Genomic DNA, 21,030 nt, shown 5'->3' on the forward strand with positions numbered 1-21,030 from the left:
AGTATGTGGATGTGGCCTTTTAGTACTTAGTGAATGATGAAAGGAGTTCAGCAGCTCAGACTGCCAGTTCTCTTGACTTGCCTAAGTTCTTTCGGATGATTTTCCCTGAGGAGATGATTTTAAAATGTATCGTTATCTTTAGTATGGAATTTAAAGTAAGTTAAAATTGTATGTACATAAACCCATCAGTGTAAGAAGTAAAAAACTGGCCTTAGAGAGAAAGTTAGACAATATAGATACTGCCCTGAGAAGGATAACTAACATAGTGAAGGATCTATGTATAAGAAACACTTGAAGGTAATGAGGATAAATTAAGCTTAGTGAGAAGTTGGGAAATATATATGCAGTTTTGAGTACCAATAGTCATAGCAGTGAAATCATCTTTTATATTTAAAAAACAATGTGAATGTATTTTTTACAGCCCGTTACTTCATAGTTTTGTTCAGAAAAAATAATATGGAGACGTATGTACCCATTGATCTGACAACAGGAAATCAAGACATGAAGAAAGATAAAAGCAACACAAAGCAAAGGTAAAATAAGATATAATAAAATTAAAATTCCAACAGTATATGCCTAGTGGTAAGCCATTCTCACAGTGAAAAACATAAAGTGTCATATGAGGACTGGATGAGAGTTCTGGAGTTTAGAAAACCTTAGTTTTTTAGGAAGTGGTTCCCAACAAGATAGACAAATTAACACTGGCTGCTGGCTCCTTCCCCCAGACCAACCTTGGATATTCCAAAAAAGTGAGAAAGAGGTTGATGCCTATGAGAAATTAACCAACAACTGAGAAATCACAGGAAGGCAAAAGGTGGTTAGTTCTAGGTATGGATTATGGGTAGAAAATGGCAGCTCAGAGCAGATTGGAGAGAAGAGATTTATGTGCTGTTTTTCTTTATCATGTTCCTCTGTGTGGATCAGTATCCCATCAGAAAAAAATAATGGAGGTGAGAAAGTACTTGAAAATATTATTGACTTCTATTTAAACATGATGGATTGAACCTATATGTTTACTGCTCTTCTTCCTAAACTCCTGCGAAAATGATAGTCATGATAAAGATAAAATGACAAAAGAGATCAAAAAGGAATAAACTCACAAGAGAATGAGAGTTGAGACAAAAGCAAGTGGTAGATACCAGTAAAATTTTGGAAGCTTGAAAACAGATGGATAAGTGATTACTTTGTAGAGCAGAAACTGTCAGCCTAAGATGGCAGTGGGTAGAGCCCAGAAGCAGGCTGATTTATCCCCCTAGTTTCCCCCTCCCACACTTACTCCCCTCACCCCCCAAAATTCAGGAATTCAGGATACTAGATACCTCTGAAAGTGGCAGTACAGCTGAGACTGAAATCAGTAAGTTGAAAGTTTGTGTAAGTAGCAATTAGAACCCAGATCTCCTTTCTCACCCCTCACAGCCAAGAGACTGTTTCTTCCTTCATTCCAGTGGACGAGTTCTATTCTAGGATGTGGGGATACCAAGCACAGCTGAGAGTAGATTACTGTACTCAAATCAAAGGGACCCTTGGTCTTCTTCCTCTGCTTGACTTTGAGAAAGCTCACATCCAAAAGCTAAGAAAATTATTCCCTGGGAAACTGACCAGCCACAAGGAAAGATTTACAGATGACAGTTGGGAACACCTCAGCAAAGTCCCAGATTATCTTATGATGAAATCTACCAGTTGACAAACTCCACTAGTGCATGAAGAGCTGTCTCACTGCTGTGGTAGTGGCGATTCTTAAATATGAGCAGACAACCCATGATTATTTGGGGAAATTTTATAGCATAATAGAAACTCAAAAGAATTGAAGAAACTTGGAGAAAATACAGTGCAGGGAGAAGGAAAGTTCAACAACAACCACCACGCACCTGTCATGAGATGATTGGAGAGGTGACAGAAGAAACAGCTAACATTTAGAGAACAAAACATATGGAACATTTGAAGGAAAAAATAGCTTTTGGGAGTTAAATACATAATAGCAGAAATGAAGATTGAGAGAGGAGTTGAAAGATAAAGTTGAGGAAATTTCCCAGAAAGAAAAATGAAAAGATAGAGATAGAAAGTAGGAGAGAAAAGATAAGGGATAGGTAGAAAATGAAATAAGATGATAGAAATAAATCCCCAAAATGTCTGCAATCACAATAAATGCAAATGGACTAAACTTTTTTTTTTTGGTGTCAAACTGGATAAAAAGAATAAAATACATGTGTGGAAACAACCTGAAAGGCAAAAGGATACCAATAGATGAAAAGTAAAAGGATGGTTACACATTCTCCTCTAGGTCATACGGAACAGTTACACCACTTTGTGTAAGACCGTAAAACTCGTTTTAACAAATTTTTGAAACTGAGAACTGAATATAGTGAAAGAAAGAAAAAGAGGAAGGAAGGAAGGGGCTTAAACTACTGCATTAACTACGTTTATGTCAACAGATAAAAATTATGTGATATAGGTAACTCAGTGTTTAGAGAAAAATTTGTCGTCATAAAAACATATGAAAAAACAAGAAAGGCTGAAAAATTAGTGATCTAACAATCACTTTAAGAAGTAAGGAGGAAAAAACTGAACAGGATAAACCCAAAGAAAGTTTAAGGAAGTAGATAAAGATTATCAGAAATTAACAAAATAGAAATCAAAGATAAAATAGAGAAAATAGCAAAAGCAATCATGGTCAATAAAATTGACAAACCTTTGACAAAGTCGATCAAGAAAAGGAAGAAGGCACAAATAGACACATAGTGTTGTGACATCGTACAACTCTAAGAAGCACCATTCACAATGTGTTCTCTTTACATGTTGCTTCCTGAAACATGAACCCAGGGGAACCACAGTGTGAGTGGTGCACCGTGGAGTGGTGCCAGCCAAAGGCCCTGTGACCAATATTAGATCAGAAAAGGAAAACCAGTACAGATAGATCTGCAATTAAAAAGATAAGAGAAAATTAACTGTTTCATGGAAATAAGCTGGAAACATGAAAATTTTAAGAAAAATATAAACAAAATAGACTCAAGAAGTAGACAATATGAGCTGTCTTTTAACCGCTAAAGTTGTTGAATTAGTAGCTATGAATCACTACTACCCCACAACTGATCCTCTTCCCCCCACACAGACCACACATATCAGACCCAGACAGGTTTACTGAGTTTTTAACAGATTTACAAATTCCAGCAAAAATTCAAGCAACAGATAATTCCAATCTTGTACAACTTCTTCTACAGAATAGAAAAAGAGAAAATAGTCCCTAAGTTAATTTATGAGACTCGTTTATACAACTTTCCAAGTCAGTTTCATTCATGACCTAGAAACAAAAACTTCCAAATAAAATATTAACCTACAGATTACAGCAGTGTATAAAAATAGATGATACATCAAGATCAAATGCAGTAGTTTATCTCAGAAATGCAAGATTAGTTCAACTTTAGAAAATCTATCAATATCAATTACTGTTACTAGATTAAAGGAAGAAAAGCATTTGATAGAATTCAATATCTCTTAATGATAAAAACTCATAGCAGACTACTTGATTAAGGGCATTTACCAAAAAGCTAAAGCAAATATCATGTTTAATGGTCAAGTATTAAAGTGTTTCTTTCAAAGTCAGAAAAATGACAAGGATGCTTGCTATTGCCACTTCTCTTTGACATCCTATAATAGATCCTAGGGTAATAACACAAAAAGGAAGGAAAAAAAGGACAAAAAGAAGTGAAAGCTCTAAGCTTTGAAAAAGGAGAAAGAAACTGTAATCATTCATAGATGATGTGATTATCTATAAAGAAAGTACAAAAGAAATTACAAAGTTTTCTAATTAATAAGTGAATTCAGCAAGGCTGCTAGATTAAAATTAGTATATGTAAGTGAATTGCATTTCTCTAGTCCAGCAATAGATTGAAAATGTAATTAAATCTTAGCTACCATTTGTAATAGTAATGAAAAATAAGGTATCTAGAAAAAATTATTTTTAAAATATGTTTGACCTTTATGGAGAAAACTATAAAATTTAATTGAGAGCACAGCAAATTTATATAGAAAAGCAAAGGGCCAAGGATATGTAAGCACTCATTAAGAAAAAGACAATTTGAGCGTCTTAATCTACAGCTATCAAAACTATAGTAATTAAAGCAGAGTGATATAGAAACAAGGATAGACAAATAAAAATAAAGAACCAGGGAGAGAGAATTGTCTACATTTTGAGTGATGACAGACTTAGTGTTACAGGTTAGTGAGGGAAAGGATGGGGGTATTCAATATGGGTGCTGCAATAATTGCATATCTTTATGGGGACGGGGAGAAATTGAACCTGCCCTTCAAACCATACCCAAAACTCAAGCGTTTAATAATTTACATATGAATTATAAGACTTGTGAAAGGCAAAACTTTAAAACTGTTAGGAAAAAGTATAAGAGAATTTTGTCATCACTTTGGAGTAAGAAAAGATTTCTTAAAACAACACAAACCATACAGGTAAAGGTAGATAAGTTAGATTAAAGTTGCGAAGTTCTGTTAATCAAGACTTCAAAAAAGTGAAAAGATAGGTCCAAAACAGAAGCTATTTTCAACACGTAAAAAAATGACAAAAGATTACTATCCAAAATATGGAAAGAACTCCTAAATATTGTTAAGAAAATGGTAAGCAATTCAGTACAAAAAGCAAAACAAAACAAATGGTATGGATAAACATTTCAGTGAAGAGGAAATTGTTCAAGGTGTTTAAAACCAAATGGAACTCACAAAGTGCTCACAAATTAGCTCAAAGTGCTAATATTAGGTATTAAGAATACCTAATAAAGCCATCTGTAAACAAGTTCAGAGAAATTGTACTTTGTATGTCTTTGAATAGAAGTCACCTCCTTACTCATGTGATTAAGTGTCTTTGTTCTATGTGCCAGTGGGTATTTTTACACTGAGAAGTACGCGTAAGGATTTACAGAACTCCGTGTTTCTTCTGCCTTATCAAAACGTGGTCTATGGCACAAGTACATCGTAGGCAGTGATTTTGGATTCTGTTCTTATGAAAAGGTTTTTACAACATTTACAAAGTAGGCAGTTGGCCAATGTATTGCGGAAAGATTTTGGGTTTGATCCTGATGTGGATTGCTGATGGCGGTTTTATAAAGGAGGGTAATATATGAGTATTGAATTTCAGAAAACTGTGTTCCAGGCTCACCCCACCACTAACTTAATTGGATAACATTTCTTCGTCTTTTAAAATTAGATGAGGATTCTTAAGTCCCTTCTAGCTTTAAAATTTCAATGGTAATATCAGTTAGACCTACTTAGCGTTTAACTAGACTCTCTCTGTTTCAGATCTGCTTTTCAAAGTGCCTATCAAAAATTGCTTGAAAGGATAGATATTATATTGTATTGTCAAGTACAGAATAAAGACAAACTTCAAGATACAGAGAATGTTAACCATAGCATCTTATTTTCTTTGTCATATTAGACTTTTAAAATATGAAGAGCAAAAAGGCGAAGATGTCACAACATCAGAGAATCAACAAGCTAAAATAGCAGAAAAGGAAACACTGAAATATAAAACATTTAGAGCATTGTCTATACCCTTGAAGTCAGAAAAAACAGAAGAAATTGATGAAGATTACTACCCAGGCATGTTGATTTTTGTTTTCTTTTATGAAAATGGAAAAAAGTTTTCATAGCATTAAATCAAGAAAACAAGTGAAATATATTGAAATACCAGCGTCTACTTTCACAGTACAAGGTTTGGTGCTTCGCTAATTTCATTAGTCATAGCAGTTAGCAGTATCTTCAGATACAAAGCTGGCCTTTTAAAGGGAACATAATCTAAATACTGATCATAATGGTAACAACAGTGATATCACTGCCACCACCAAGAAAATTTGACATTTCTACAGCAATTTACAGTTCACATCACTCTTTCACACGTATCATCTCATTTTTTGTGAAATAAAGGCCCTAAAGAGGGGTCAACCTTCTCTGAAGTCCCCACTGCCCCCTGGCTGCGTGGTGGCTTCCTTTGTTGCTCTTGTTTACCAGTGTCCTGATTATTCTTCCACATACCTCCATGTTTTAAGTCTTCCTTCCTTCTCCCTATCCCAAATTCTACCATTTGCAGTATTTAAAATTTTTTTTAACCACAGCTTCCTTTTTTTGTCCAACTCTTCTATATCCTCACCTTTATAAAGGTTACTCTTTGGTCTCCATTCTTGTCTTCACTTCTTCCTGGATCAGCCACTCTTGTTATTGATATCTTCAACTCCATTTTCCCATTTCTTTCCTCTGTACCCAGATTGGCAAAACTTCAACCCTAATCAATGTAATTGTCAATTTTCTCTACTTTAACCCTCGGGTTGGTAAGCTTTTCTGCAGAAAACTTACACAATCACATCGATTGGTTCTTTTTCCTAATTTGTGGTCTCCAGCATCAGTGAGGTGCTCTGTGCTACATGGTTTCATTTGATGTCTCCTTTTAGCTTTCCCTTCCATCATTCGTAGTATCTGCTTAAACTGTCACAATTTAACTGTAAGCCTCTCTTACTTGATTATGCCTTCTACCCTATAAAAAATGAATACTAGAAATAGAGGTAGTCAAACGGAAACATCTAACTTCTCGCTCCCCAGCCCTATCTACAGTACTTGTCCCGGGGAGTAACTGTGCCTCCTCTCCTTTAGGGTCAATCCCACCACCTCAGTTCTGGAGCTCCTCTTCTGCCACATCCTCAGGAACTTAGAGTCCGTCCGTTATCTTCTCTCCCATCTGCTTTTCTACTGGTTCTTTTCTGTCAACACATAAACATGCTACAGGCTTAAGGCTTACGCATCTTAAGCAAAACAAAACAGCCCAGAAACATCTTTAGTTGTGTGTTCCTTTCTTGCAATTACTGCTATAGGATCAGGCTTGAAAAAGTTGCCTCGGCTTCCTGCCTTCACTTTCTTACTTCTAGTTCACTCCTCTGCATAGATTCTGTCTCCTTCGTTCTGCTGATAAGACTCTTTCCCAGGTCACCAAATACCACTACATTGCTAATTCCTTATAAAAAGAATTCGTTTATAAATAAAATAATCTTTCTTTTACTGGACTGTTCTGTAACATTTTATTATTTGACAACTTATTTCCTTTCTTTTCCCTTGACTTTTGAGGAAAACTACTCTCCTGGCTTTCTTTCTACTTTTTTTCTTTTTTTTTTATTGAGTTATTGATAGGTTACAATCTTGTGAAATTTCAATTGTACGTTAATGTTTGTCATTCGTGTTGTAGGTGCACCACTTCACCCTTTGTGCCCACCCCCCACCCCACCTTTCCCCTGGTATCCACTAAACTGTTCTTGGTCCAAGTTTTAAATTCCTCATATGAGTGGAGTCATGCACAGATTATCTTTCTCTCGCTGGCTTATTTCACTTAACATAATTCCCTCAAGGTCCATCCATGTTATTGCAAATGGAATGATTTTGTTCTGTTTTGCAGCTGAGTAGTATTCCATTGTATATATGTACCACATCTTCTTTATCCATTTGTCTGTTGCTGGGCACTTAGGTTGCTTCCACGTCTTGGCTATTGTAAACAGTGCTGCAATAAACATTGGGGTGCACAGGACTTTTGGGATTGCTGACTTCAGGCTCTTTGGATAAATACCCAGTAGTGGGATGGCTGGATCGTATGGTAGTTCTATTTTTAGTTTTTTGGGGAATCTCCATACTGTTTTCCATAGTGGCTGCACCAGTTTGCATTCCCACCAGCAGTGTATGAGGGTTCCTTTTTCTCCGCAACCTCTCCAACATTTGTTGCTATTAGTTTTAGATATTTTTGTCATTCTAATGGGTGTAAGGTGATATCTTAGTGTAGTTTTGATTTGCATTTCCCTGATGATCAGCGATGATGAGCATCTTTTCATGTGCCTATTGGCCATCCGTATATCTTCTTTGGAGAAATGTCTGTTCATGTCTCCAGCCCATTTTTTGATTGGGTTGTTTGATGTTTTGTGGTTGAGTTGTGAGAGTTCTTTATATATTATGGATATTAAGCCTTTGTCAGATATATGACTTGCAAATATTTTTTCCCAGTTAGTGGGTTGTTTTTTTGTTTCAATCCTGTTTTCATTTGCCTTGAAGAAGCTCTTTAGTCTGATGAAGTCCCATTTGTTTATTCTTTCGATTGTTTCCCTTCTCTGAGAAGGCATGGTGTCCAAAAAGATCCTTTTAATACTGATGTCAAAGAGTGTACTGCCTACGTTTTCTTCCAGAAGTCTTATGGTTTCAGGTCTCACCTTTAGGTCTTTAATCCATTTTGAGTTTATTTTGGTGAATGGTGAAAAAGAATGGTCAATTTTCATTCTTTTACATGTGGCTTTCCAGTTTTCCCAGCACCATTTGTTGAAAAGACTTTCTTTTCTCCATTGTATGCCCTCAGCTCCTTTGTCAAAGATAAGCTGTCCATAGATGTGTGGTTTTATTTCTGGGCTTTCAATTCTGTTCCATTGATCTGTGCACCTGTTTTTGTACCAGTACCATGCTGTTTTGATTACTGTAGCTTTGTAGTATGTTTTGAAGTCAGGGATTGTGATGCCTCCTGTTTTGTTCTTTTTTCTCAGGATTGCTTTAGCAATTCGGGGTCTTTTGTTGCCCCATATGAATTTTAGGATTCTTTGTTCTAATTCTGTAAAGAATGTCATTGGGATTCTGATTGGGATGGCGTTGAATCTGTAGATCGCTTTAGGTAGAATGGACATTTTAACTATGTTTATTCTTCCAATCCATGTACATGGAATGTCTTTCCATCTCCTTATGTCGTCATCCAGTTCTCTCAGAAAGGCCTTGTAATTTTCATTATATAGGTGCTTCACTTTCTTAGTTAAATTTACCCCAAGGTATTTTATTCTTTTTGTTGCGATTGTGAATGGTATTGTATTCTTGAGTTCTTTTTCTGTTGGTTCATTACTGGAGTATAGAAATGCTACTGATTTATGCAAATTGATTTTATACCCTGCAACTTTGCTGTAGTTGTTGATTACTTCTAAGAGTTTTCCAATGGATTCTTTGGGGTTTTCTATATATAAGATCATGTTGTCTGCAAACAGCAAGAGTTTCACTTCTTCCCTCCCTATTTGGATTCCTTTTATTCCTTTTTCTTGCCTGATTGCTCTGGCCAGGACCTCCAGTACTATGTTAAATAGGAGTGGTGATAGAGGGCATCCTTGTCTCGTTCCTGTTTTCAGGGGGATGGGGTTCAGTTTTTGCCCATTGAGTGTGATGTTGGCTATGGGTTTGTCGTATATGGCCTTTATTATGTTGAGGTAGTTTCCTTCTATGCCCATTTTGTTCATAGTTTTTATCATAAATGGCTGTTGGATCTTGTCAAATGCCTTCTCTGCATCTATTGAGATGATCATGTGGTTTTTATTCCTCAGTTTGTTGATGTGGTGTATCATGTTGATTGATTTGCGGATGTTGAACCATCCCTGTGTCCCTGGTATGAATCCCACCTGATCCTGATGTATGATTCTTTTGATGAATTGCTGAATTCTGGTTGCCAAAATTTTGTTTAGAATTTTTGCATCTATGTTCATCAGTGATATTGGCCTGTAGTTCTCTTTTTTCATGGTGTCCTTGTCAGGTTTTGGTATCAGCATGATGTTGGCCTCATAGAATGTGTTAGGAAGTGTTCCATCTTCCCTAATTTTTTGGAATAGCTTGAAAAGGATAGGTATTAAATCCTCTCTGAAAGTATGGTAGAATTCCCCAGGAAAGCCATCTGGTCCTGGGGTTTTATTCTTTGGGATGTTTTTGATTGCTGTTTCAATCTCTTTCCTTGTGATTGGTCTGTTCAAATTGTCTGCCTCTTCTTGAGTGAGCTTTGGGAGATTGTAGGAGTCCAAGAATTTATCCATTTACTCTAGGTTGTCCATTCTGTTGGCATATAGTTTTTTGTAGTATTCTCTTATAATCTGTTGTATTTCTGCAGAGTCTGTTGTTAATTCTCCTCGCTCATTTCTGATTTTGTTTATTTGAGCTTTCTCCATTTTTTTCTTTGTAAGTCTGGCTAGGGGTTTGTCAATTTTATTTATCTTCTCAAAAAAGCAGCTCTTTGTTTCATTGATCCTTTCTACTGCCTTTTTCGTTTCAATAGTATTTATTTCTGCTCTGATTTTTATTATTTCTCGCCTTCTGCTGACTTTGGGCTTCATTTGTTCTTTTTTCTCTAGTTCAGTTAGGTGTGCTTTAAGGTTGCTTATTTGGGATTTTTCTTGTTTGTTAAGATGTGCCTGTATTGTGATGAATTTTCCTCTTAATACAGCTTTTGCTGTATCCCATATGAGTTGGTATGGCATGCTATCATTTTCATTTGTTTCCAGGTATTTTTTTTATTTCTTCTTTAATTTCTTCAATGATCCATTGCTTGTTCAATAGTGTGTTGTTTAGTCTCCACATCTTTGTGCCTTTCTCAGCTTTTTTCTTGTAATTAATTTCTAGCCGTATAGCACTATGATCTGAGAAGATGCTTGTTATTATTTCAATTTTTTTAAATTTGTAGAGGCTTGCCTTGTTTCCCAGCATATGGTCTATCCTAGAGAATGTTCCATGTGCACTTGAGAAGAATGTGTATTCAGCTCTTCAGGGTGGAGTGATCTATATATGTCTATTACGTCCAATTGTTTTAGTTTTTCATTCAGCTCCACTATTTCCTTGTTGATTTTCTGTCTGGATGATCTGTCCATTGATGTGAGTGGGGTGTTGAGGTCCCCTACTATTATTGTGTTGTTTTTAACATCTTCCTTTAGGTCTGTTAATAGTTGCTTTATGAATCTTGGTGCTCCTGTGTTGGGTGCATAGATATTTATAAGCGTTATTTCTTCTTGATGAAGTGTCCCTTTGATCATTATATATTGTCCCTCTGTGTCTCTCTTTACCTGTCTTATTTTGAAATCCACTTGGTCTGATATGAGAATTGCAGCACCTGCCTTTTTTTCCTTGCTATTTGCTTGAAGTATTGTCCTCCACCCCTTCACCCTGAGTCTGTGTTTGTCCTTGGGGCTGAGGTGTGTTTCCTGGAGGCAACAAATTGTTGGATCTTGTTCTTTAGTCCATTTTGCCACTCTTTGTCTTTTTATTGGAGAGTTCAATCCGTTCACATTGAGAGTGATTATTGATGCATGTGGACTTAATGCTGTCAATCTGTCGCTCATTATCTTGTTTTCCTGTGTTTCTTTTCCTGTGTACTTTAGACTACCCATTTAATACTGCAATTTCTTATGCTGGGTTTCTTAGATTTTCCTTATCTATGATTTGTGACTCTGTTCTGTACTTTACTTTAGTGTCTACCTTGAAGTTTGTATTTAGAATCTCGTGTATAATATAGTCTATTCTCTGGTGGTCTCTTACTTACTCGACTAATACTGATTTAGACCCTTTGTTCTTCCCCTCCTAAATAATTATTTTCATTTTTTTTCCAACTTGTCTTATTAATTTGTAGTTAGAGTGCTAAGATCGTCCTTGTTTTGGTAGTTTCCTTAGTTTTACCCTAATGCTATAGTTGAATATTTGCTGTCCTGTTCTGGTTCTATCCATTGGTCTCCCTAGTCTGTGGATTGTGTCCCCTTTCTCCCTTCTTTCTTTTTTCAAGTATGAGAGCCTTCTTGAGGATTTCTTGTAATGGAGGGCTTTTAGTTACAAATTCCCTTAACTTTTGTTTGTCTGGAAGATTTAATTTCTCCCTCATATCTGAAGGAAATTCTTGCTGGATAGAGTATTCTTGGCTGAAGGTTTTTATCCTTTAAAGCTTTGAATATATCACTCCATTCTCTCCTAGTTTGTAGGGTTTCTGTAGAGAAATCTGCTGACAGTCTGATAGGGGCTCCTTTATAGGTTATTCTCTTTTTTTTCCTTACTTCCCTGAGTATTCTCTCCTTATCATTCCTATTTGCCAACTTTACTATTATGTGCCTTGCGGTGGGTCTTTTTACATTGACAAATCTAGGAGATCTAAAACCCTCCTCTACACACATTTCTCCGTTGATCCCTAGATTTGGGAAGTTCTCTTCAATAATTTCGTTAAGCACACTTTCTGCTCCATTTTCCTTTTCCATATTCTCGGGAATTCCTATGATCCTTATGTTCTTACTCCTCATTGAATCCATTATCTCTTGGAGATTTTCCTCATTTTTTAAAAATTCTTAGTTCTCTTTCTTCCTCTGTCTGGTGCCATTCAGCCTGTGTGTCCTCGATTATGCTAATTTTCTCCTCTATGTTGTCTACACGGGCATTCAGGGAATCCGTATTCTGTTTTATCTGGTCCGTTGTGTTTTTCATCTCAAGTAATTCTGTTTGATTCTTCTTTATGATTTCAATCTCTTTTGTGAAGTAACTCCAGAACTTGGCTTGTTTCTCTATCTTTCTACCTCATTGAGTTTTTTGATTATAGCTGCTCTGAATTCATTATCACTTAGTTTACCTAATTCCAAGTCCTCAGAACTTAATTCTGTGTTTTTATTGTTTTCCTTCTGGTCTGGGGCTTTTATAAATTGCTGGATGGTAGAGGAGCGGTTTTTTCTCATGGTGGTAGAATTCAGTTGCAGTTACAGCCTGTCGCCACTAGATGGGGGTCGAGAGTGGCGTGTTAGCTCTCCGCCTTGGGGCAAGATGGCTGCACCCACTGGCTTTGCTGGGGGGGAGGGGCTGTTACACGCGCTGGTCTGGGTTCAGATCAGTTCTGTTCTCTGGTCTCCCAAGGCCCTTGATTTATGGGGTCCCCGTGGACGGAAGCTTTCCCCCATCAGCGGGTCTCCACTGAATCAGCGGCAGGAGTCCTCAATGATCCCCTGGTCGCGCGGCCCCTCCCCCGCTCCTTCCCAACTTGCGCTGCAGCGATCGCAGACTCTAGGGGAGGGAGCGATGTTCTCTCCTACTGTTCCAGCGCCTCTGAAGGTATAAAGCTAGGTTTATGATCTCCGCCTTCTTGGTATTGTAGGTCTCTAACGAGCTGGCATTATGTTTATTCTCTGAAATTCAGTTCTTCCAATCTTTTGTTGTATTTTGGAGGGGAGAGAATCCCGGGTCAGCTCACCCTGCCATTTTGCTCCGCCCACTCTCCTGGCTTTCTTCCTACTTTTTTAGCTGCTCTTTGTCAATCTCTTTCATGGATTTTGATTCCTCTGTCTACCCTATAAATGTTGTTTCTCAGGTGTTTTAGGTTCTGCTGAAATTAATGTTTCCTCTCCTTTCTGGATTAGACCATAGTTTGATTATTTTTAATAGCAATATATTTCCTCCATATTCCTTATTAAATACACACCCCAAACATTTAGGTGATACCTGCAATTGCCTTCAGCCTCTGTCTGAACATGGGTCCGTTTGATTTCCTGAAGGGGCCTGGACTCCAGAACTTCTGGCCTTCATTGGACAACAATGTTTTTATCTAACAGATTAAAACAAAGGAAGTGCCTGGGCCTTATAGCTAAGTGTTTGTAGGCCCAACACAGCTTCCCTTCCAGCAAAGACAAAGGAGTACTCTGATCTCTTTGTTACATTCCTCAGTAAAGAGAGAACAGAAATAGAGGGCTGGATAGGAATACAAGGGCCAGGAAAAGCAAGGGCTTGTTGGCCATGTTAAGGATTTTGGCATTATACTAGGAAGATAAGAACCATGGAAAGATTTTAAGCAAGGAATTAACCTGGTCAGATTTCTGTTTTGAAAAGGTAACTCTGGCTGCAAATTGAAGAATAGATTGGAGAGGAACAAGAATTGATACAGGGAGACCAGTTAAGAGGCTTTAGATATTCTGAAGATAGAATTATCAGTTATGCTGCTGGATTGGTGAGACAGAGGGAGGTGTCAAAGATGGTACCTAGCTTTCTGGTTGGTATAATATAATGAATAGTCATGCCATTCACTAAGTTAGGAACCCTTGAAGAAGGATCAGGATTTGTGGGGTCTGGGGGAGGGATCATGAGTTCAATTTTGGACATGTTGAATTTGGAGTACTTCTGGTGCATTCCATGGAGATGTCAAGGAGGCAGTTGAATATGTGTATCTGGAGCTCAGAGAAGCCAGGGCTGAGATGATATATTTGGGAGTAATCATGTGGGTGGAAATTTAACCCATGCCATAGATGAAATTGCCTAAGGAGAGTGTATAAAGTGAGAGTATAGGGCCGAGGAACTATAGCAATTATGAACCAGATAAAGGGGGATGGCTGCAATGGAAACATGGGATTGGTCAGAGTTAGGCTAAGTAGGATGATGAGGAAGAGAATGAGTGTGTGGTATCGTAGAAGCCAAAGGAAGAGATTGTATAAAAAAGGAAGGAGTGGGTTCCAGTTCAAGATGGCAACCTAGGAGGATCCTGAACTCACCTCATCCCACAGACACACCAAATCTACAGCTAAATTTGGAACCGTTTTGCTGAAAATAACCTGAAAACTGGCTGAGCAGCTCCTACACTTTGGGTGAGGGAGAAAAAACATCAAAATAGTAGGAGAGGCTAAGATACAATCTTGCCATAAATCTTGCCCCCACCCCCAGTGTGGCTACCCGCAATCAGGAAGGAAGTAGGAACCCTGAAGTCCTCTCTGAGGGGTGAAGAGTTTGAACCCCACATCTAGTACCCCAGCTTTTAAGATTTGCACCTGGGAGACGAACCCCCAAAACATCCAGCTTTGAAAGCCAATGGGACTTGTGTCTACAAGACACAAAAGGCTATAGAGAACTGAGAAGCAGTTGCTGAAGGGCTCACACACGTGGACTCACCCAACCCAGGGCCCAGCACAGAGGCAGTTAACTGAAAAGTGCCCAGACTTTCTGTGAAAGAGGCATATTTGCTTGTCCTAAAGCATTGGCCTGAGGGGCTGGCATCTAATTTAACACACGTCTAGGGTTCTACTGAAATACTCTAAAGACAGAGGCTGATGGGTGCCCTCTTGGTGCTCTCCCTCTGCCTTGCTTCAGGTTACTAGTGTCTCCCAGAAAGGAGCTTGGACACTCATCTGGCACCCCAGTTTTTGTGTCTGAAGCCCAGGGAACAGCTCTAGATAGCCTGGCTCTGGTAGCCAGAGAGGCTTATGGTTGCAGGTCCCACAGGACTGTAACAAAGGGGGAGAGTTCTTCATTGGCTACCACCTGGACACAGCGTGGAGGCAGCAGACTGAGGTACCCAGTCTTTCTGTGAAAGAAGCCTATTAGCTTGTCTTCATAGCTTCAGCCTGAGGGGCAGGTTTCTAGTTAAACATACATCTAAGGGCTGACTGTAATCCTCTCCAGAGACCTTGGAGGGCAGGTGCTATCTTCATGCTCTTCCTTTGCTGTGCTCCAGAACATGGAATTCTCCTGGAGGGGAGCTTGTACATGCATCTGGTACCTCAGTTTTTATGTCTGGTCTCCTGGTTTGTGTGGCTGCCATCCAAGGGATGCCCTTGATTGCCTGCCTCTCGTGGCCAGTGAGGCCTTGTGTGGCCATGGGACTGTAACTTATGGAGAGACACTTGTTGTTTCATAGCCCCCAGGGCACAGTGCAGAGGCAGCAGACTGAAACACAACCCCAGTCTTTCTATGAAAGAGGCTTATTTGCTTGTCTTGGTGCTTTGACCTAAGAGGCAGACTTCTTGTTTGGTACGCATCTAGAGGCTTATTGAGGTGCTCTTTGTGGACAGAAATCATTGGGTGCCATATTCACACTCTAACCCTGCCTTGTTCTGGGTCATTGGAATCTCCTGGGTAGGAGCTTGTGCACTGGTTGGGTACCCTGATTTTTACAGCTGTCACCTAAGATTCCCCCTTGATCATCTGGCTCTGTGACCAGTGGAGCTTGCACTTGTGGGTCCTGTGGGACTGTTACAATGGAGAAACAGTTCTTAATGGGCTACCCCTCCGCCAGGGCACAGAGCAGAGACAACAGACTAAAATGCACCCTCAGTCTTTCAGAATAATCCAATGTTGTAAAGGAGGTGGGTTAATCACTTATAAGCTAGTATGAAGGTTAAAAGACCAAAGTAGTAAAGAGAACCTTAGCTGTAATAATTTGTTAATGGATGCACAGGATAAAAAGATGTAACTCGTGACATCAAAAACATAAAACATTGAGGGAGAGGAGTAAGAACGTAGACCTTAAGAATGCATTCAAACGTAAGTTGCTATCAACTTAAATAGATTGTTATAAATGTAAGTTATTTTATGTAAGCCTCATGGTAACTGCAAAGCAAAAACCTGTAGTAGATACACAAGAGATGATGAGAAAGACTCAAAGCATAGTACTGTAGAAAATCATCAAATCACAAAGGAAGAGAGCAAGAAAAGAAGAAAGGAACAGAGCAATTACAAACAGCCAGAAACCAATTAACAAAATGGCAGTAACACCATACTTATCAATATATACCTATATACCTATCAATAGCTATACCTACATACCTATCAATAATTTAAATATAAATGCATTAAATTTTCCGATCAAAAGACATAGAGTAGCCAAATAAAAAAACAAGAGCCCTCTGTATGCTCTATATGCCATGTATATGCTCTGTATGCCTACAGGAGACTCACTTCAGATGTAAAAGCACACATAGACTGAAATGAAGGGATGGAAAAAGATATTTCATGCAAATGGAAACCAAAATAAAGCTGGGGTAGCTACACTTATATCAGGCAAATGACCTTTAAGACAAAGACTGTAATAAGAGACAAGGTCATTATATAATGATAAAGGGGTCAATCCACCAAGAGGATATAAAATTTGTAAATATTTATGTACCCCAAACAGGAGCACCTAAATATGTAAAGCAAATATTAACATATCTAATACCCTACTTTAATACCCTACTTTCATCAATGGATAGATCATCCAGACAGAAAAATCAATAAGGAAACATTGGCCTTAAGTGGTACATTAGACCGGATTTACTTAACAGACATATGCAGAACATTCCATCCAAAAGCAACAGAATATGCATTTTTCTCAAGTGCACATAGGACATTCTCCAGGATAGATCATATGTTAGGCCACAAAACAAATCTTAATAAATTTAAGATGAATTACATCACATCAAGCATCTTTTCTGACCACAATGGTATGAAACTAGACATCAATTACAAGAAGAAAACTGAAAAATTCACAAATGTATGGAGATTAAACAACATGCTACTGTACAACCAAGGGTCAAAGAACATATCAAGAGGGAAATAAAAAAATCCCTTAAGACAAATGAAAATGGAAATACAACATAAAACTTACGGGATGCAGCAAAAGCAGTTCTAAGAGGGAAGTTTGTAGCAATAAATGCTACTTAAAGAAAAAGGAAAGATCTAAAATAACCTAACTTTAAATCTCAAGGAACTGGAAGAAAAAAGAACAAACAAAGCCCAATGTTAGCTTAAGGAAGGAAATAGCAGAGATCAAAGCAGAAATAAATGAAATAGAGACTAACAAGACAATAGAAAATATCAGCGAAACTAAGAGCTGATTCTTTGAAAAGGTAAACAAGATTGACAAACCTTAAGCTAGACTCACTAAGAAAAAGAGAGGACTCAAATAAAATCAGAAATACAAGAGGAGACATTATAACTGATACCACAGAAGTACAAAGGATCATAAGTGATTACTATGAACAATTATATGCCAACAAATTGGACAACCTAGAAGAAAGGACTAAATTCCTCGAAACATACGAGCTACCAAGACTGACTCATGAAGAAATAGAAAATCTAAACAGACCAATTAGTAGAAAAGATTTGAATCAGTAATCAAAAACCTCCCAACAAACTGAAGTCCAAGACAAGACAGCTTCATTGTGAATTCTACCAAACATTCAAAGAAGAATTAATAACAGTCGTTCTCAAATTCTTCCAAAAAATATAGGAGGAAGGAACATTTCTAAACACATTTTACAAGGCCAGCATTACCCTGATACCAAAACCAGACAAGGATGTCACAAGAAAAGAAAATTACACATCAAAATCCCTGGTGAGCAAAGATGCAATTCTCAACAAAGTATTTGCAAACCAAATTCAACATTACATTAAAAGGATCATAAACTATGATCAAGTGGGCTTTATGCCAGGGATACAGGGGTGGTTCAGCATCCACACATCAATCAATGTCATACACCCATTAACAAAATGAAGGATAAAAATCATATGATCATATCAATAGATGCAGAAAAAACATTTGATGAAATTCAACATCCATTCATGATGAAACACTCAACAAAATTAATATAGAGGGAACGTATGTCAACTTAATAAAGGCCATATATGGAAAGCCAACAGCTAACATCATACTCCTCAGGAAAAAGATAAAGATGCCTGCTCTTGCCACTTTTATTCAACATAATATTGGAAGTCTTAGCGAGAGCAGTTAGGCAAGAAAAAGAAAAGGCATCCAAATTGGAAAGGAAGAAGTAAAATTGTCACTGTTTGCAGATGATATGATATTAAATATGGAAAACCCTAGAAACTCCCCCCAAAACTATTAGAACTAATAAACATATTCAGTAAAGTTGCAGGATACAAAACCAATATACAATAATGTGTTGCACTTCTAATCACTAATAATGAACTATCAGAAAGAGAAATTAAGAAAATAATCCCATTCATAAATTCATCAAAAAGAATAAAATACCTAGACATAAATTTAACCAAGAGGGTTAAATACTTGTACAATGAAAACTACTAGACATTAATGAAAGAAATTGAAGAAGATACAAATAAATGGAAAGAAATTCGATGTTGATGAATTGGAATAATTACTATTATTAAAATGGCCATACTACCCAAAGCAATCTACAGATTCCATGCAATCCTTATCAAAATTTCAGTATCATTTTTCACAGAACTAGAGCAGACAATCCTGAAATTTGTATGGAACCATAATAGGCCCCAAATAGCCAAAGCAACTTTGAGAAGAAGAACAAAGCTGGAGGCGTTATGCTTCCTGATTAAACTGTATTACAAAGCTATAGTAATCAAAATGGTACAGTATTGGCATAAAAACAGGCACATAGATCAGTAGAACAGAATAGAGGGCCCAGATTTAAACCCACGCATACGTGGTCAATTAATTTATGATAAAGGAGCCAAGAATATACAATGGTGACAGGACAATCTCTTCAATAAATGGTGCTAGGAAAAATGGACAGCCATATGCGAAAGAATGAAACTGGGCCACTATCTTAAACCATACACAAAAATTAACTAATAGATGAAAGACTTGACAAAAGACCTGAAACCGTAAAACTCCTAGAAGAAAACATAAGTGGAAATCTCTTTGACATCAGTCTTGGCATTGGTTTTTTGGATTTGACACCAAAAGCAAAGGCAACAAAAGCAAAAATGAACAAGTGGGACTACGTCACTCTGAAAAGCTTTAGCACAGCAAATCAACAAAATGAAAAGGCAGCCTACCAAAAAATGAATCGTCTGTGCAAATATGATTCGAAAGTCACATATCTAATAAGGATTAATATCCAAAATGTATAAAGAACTCATACAATTCAATACCAAAAAATAATTTGATTAAAAGATGAGCAGAGGATCATTTTTCTAAAGAAGACAGTTTTCTAAAGAAGACGTACAGATGTCCAACAGATACGTGAAAAGATGCTCAACATCACTAATCATTAGGGAAATGCAAATCAAACCCACAATGAGATATTGCCTCCTATCTCTTAGAATGGCTATTATCAAAAAGACAAGAAATAACAAGCGTTGGTGAACTTTCAGTGAGAATGTAAGTAGGTGTAGTCACTATGGAAAATAGTGTGGAGGTTCCTCATAAAATTAAAACTATAACTACTATTTGATCAGCAATTCCACTTCTTAATATCTCTCTGAAAGAAATGAAAACTCTAACTCAGAAAGATATATTGCACATCCATGTTCATTGCAGCATTATTCACAAGACATGAAAACAACCTGTGTCCATCAATGGACAAAAATGTGTGTGTATGTATATATTATGTAATGTGTGTATAATATATATATTGTGTAGTATTTTTCAGCCATAAGAAAGACATCTTGCCATTTGTGACAACAAGAATGGACCTTGAGGGCACTATGTTAAGTGAAATAAGTCAGACACAGAAAGAGAAATACTGTATAATGCTACTTATATGTGGAATCTAAAAAAAACCAAACCAAACAAACTCATAGATACAGAGAACAGATTATTGGTTGCCAGAGATAGCAGGCAAAATGGGTGAAGGTAGTCAAAAGTACAGACTTCCAGTTATAAAATAAGTAAGTCATGGAGGTGTAATGTACAGCGTGGTGACCTAGTAATAATACTGCACTGTAAATTCAAAAGTTCCTAAGGAGTAAATCTTAAAAGTTCTCACAAAAGAAAAACGATTTATAACTATATGTGGTGATAGATGTTAACTAGACTTATTGTGCCAATCATTTAGCAATATATACAAAAATCTAATCATTAAGTTGTACACCTGAAACTAATATAATGTAACTTGTCAATTATATCTCAATTTAAAAAGGGAGGAGTAGTCTAAAGCATCAAATCACACTGATAAGTCAACTAAAATGAAGACTGAAAATGTCCATTGAATTTATGGATCTGAAGGATATGTCCCTTGAGTGCTGTTTTAGTGGAATTCTGAAACATGACTGGAATGGATTAAGTAGATGAAGAAATAAAATAGTGATTTTATCAACTCTCTTGAGAAGTTTGACTATGAAGAAAGGCAAGATATAGATTGCTAACTAGAGGGAGATGTGGTCTATGAATAGGTTTTATTTAAGATGGGAGCTGCTTTGATATGGAAAAGAAAGGAATCATTAATAATGTAAGCATGAGAGGGTAGGTCTAAACAAAAGGTGGAAAGGATTGGTTTTGGATGGGAGGAGGAACAGACACCTTTATTAACTCAGGAGGGCAGGAGGAAGCGATGGATGCTGATGTGGCTTGCTTGGCTTATTTGGCAATGGCAAACTGAAGTAATTCCCATCTGATGCCTTTCATGTTCTCTGGTAAGTAGGCATTGAGATCAGTTGAAGTACACAGATAGGAAGGTAAAGATTTGGAGAATTGAGGAGCGTGGGGAAAATCTGAAACAGCCATCGACA

At 37.3% G+C, this 21,030-nt stretch overlaps 1 protein-coding gene across 1 annotated transcript in view; it reads left to right on the forward strand.

The window, feature by feature from the left end:
- The first annotated feature begins 456 nt into the window (after positions 1–456).
- Positions 457–21,030, forward strand: part of DNAH14 (dynein axonemal heavy chain 14) — a 396,896-nt gene continuing 376,322 nt past the window's right edge. Inside the window, exons 1-2 of the mRNA XM_070501636.1 lie at positions 457–533; positions 5,441–5,578. Coding sequence (XP_070357737.1) covers positions 457–533; positions 5,441–5,578 — 215 coding nt within the window. The remainder of the gene's footprint in view (positions 534–5,440; positions 5,579–21,030) is intronic.

Source organism: Equus asinus, chromosome 30 (assembly GCF_041296235.1).
Source record: "Equus asinus isolate D_3611 breed Donkey chromosome 30, EquAss-T2T_v2, whole genome shotgun sequence".
In the NCBI taxonomy this organism is placed as follows: domain Eukaryota; kingdom Metazoa; phylum Chordata; class Mammalia; order Perissodactyla; family Equidae; genus Equus; species Equus asinus.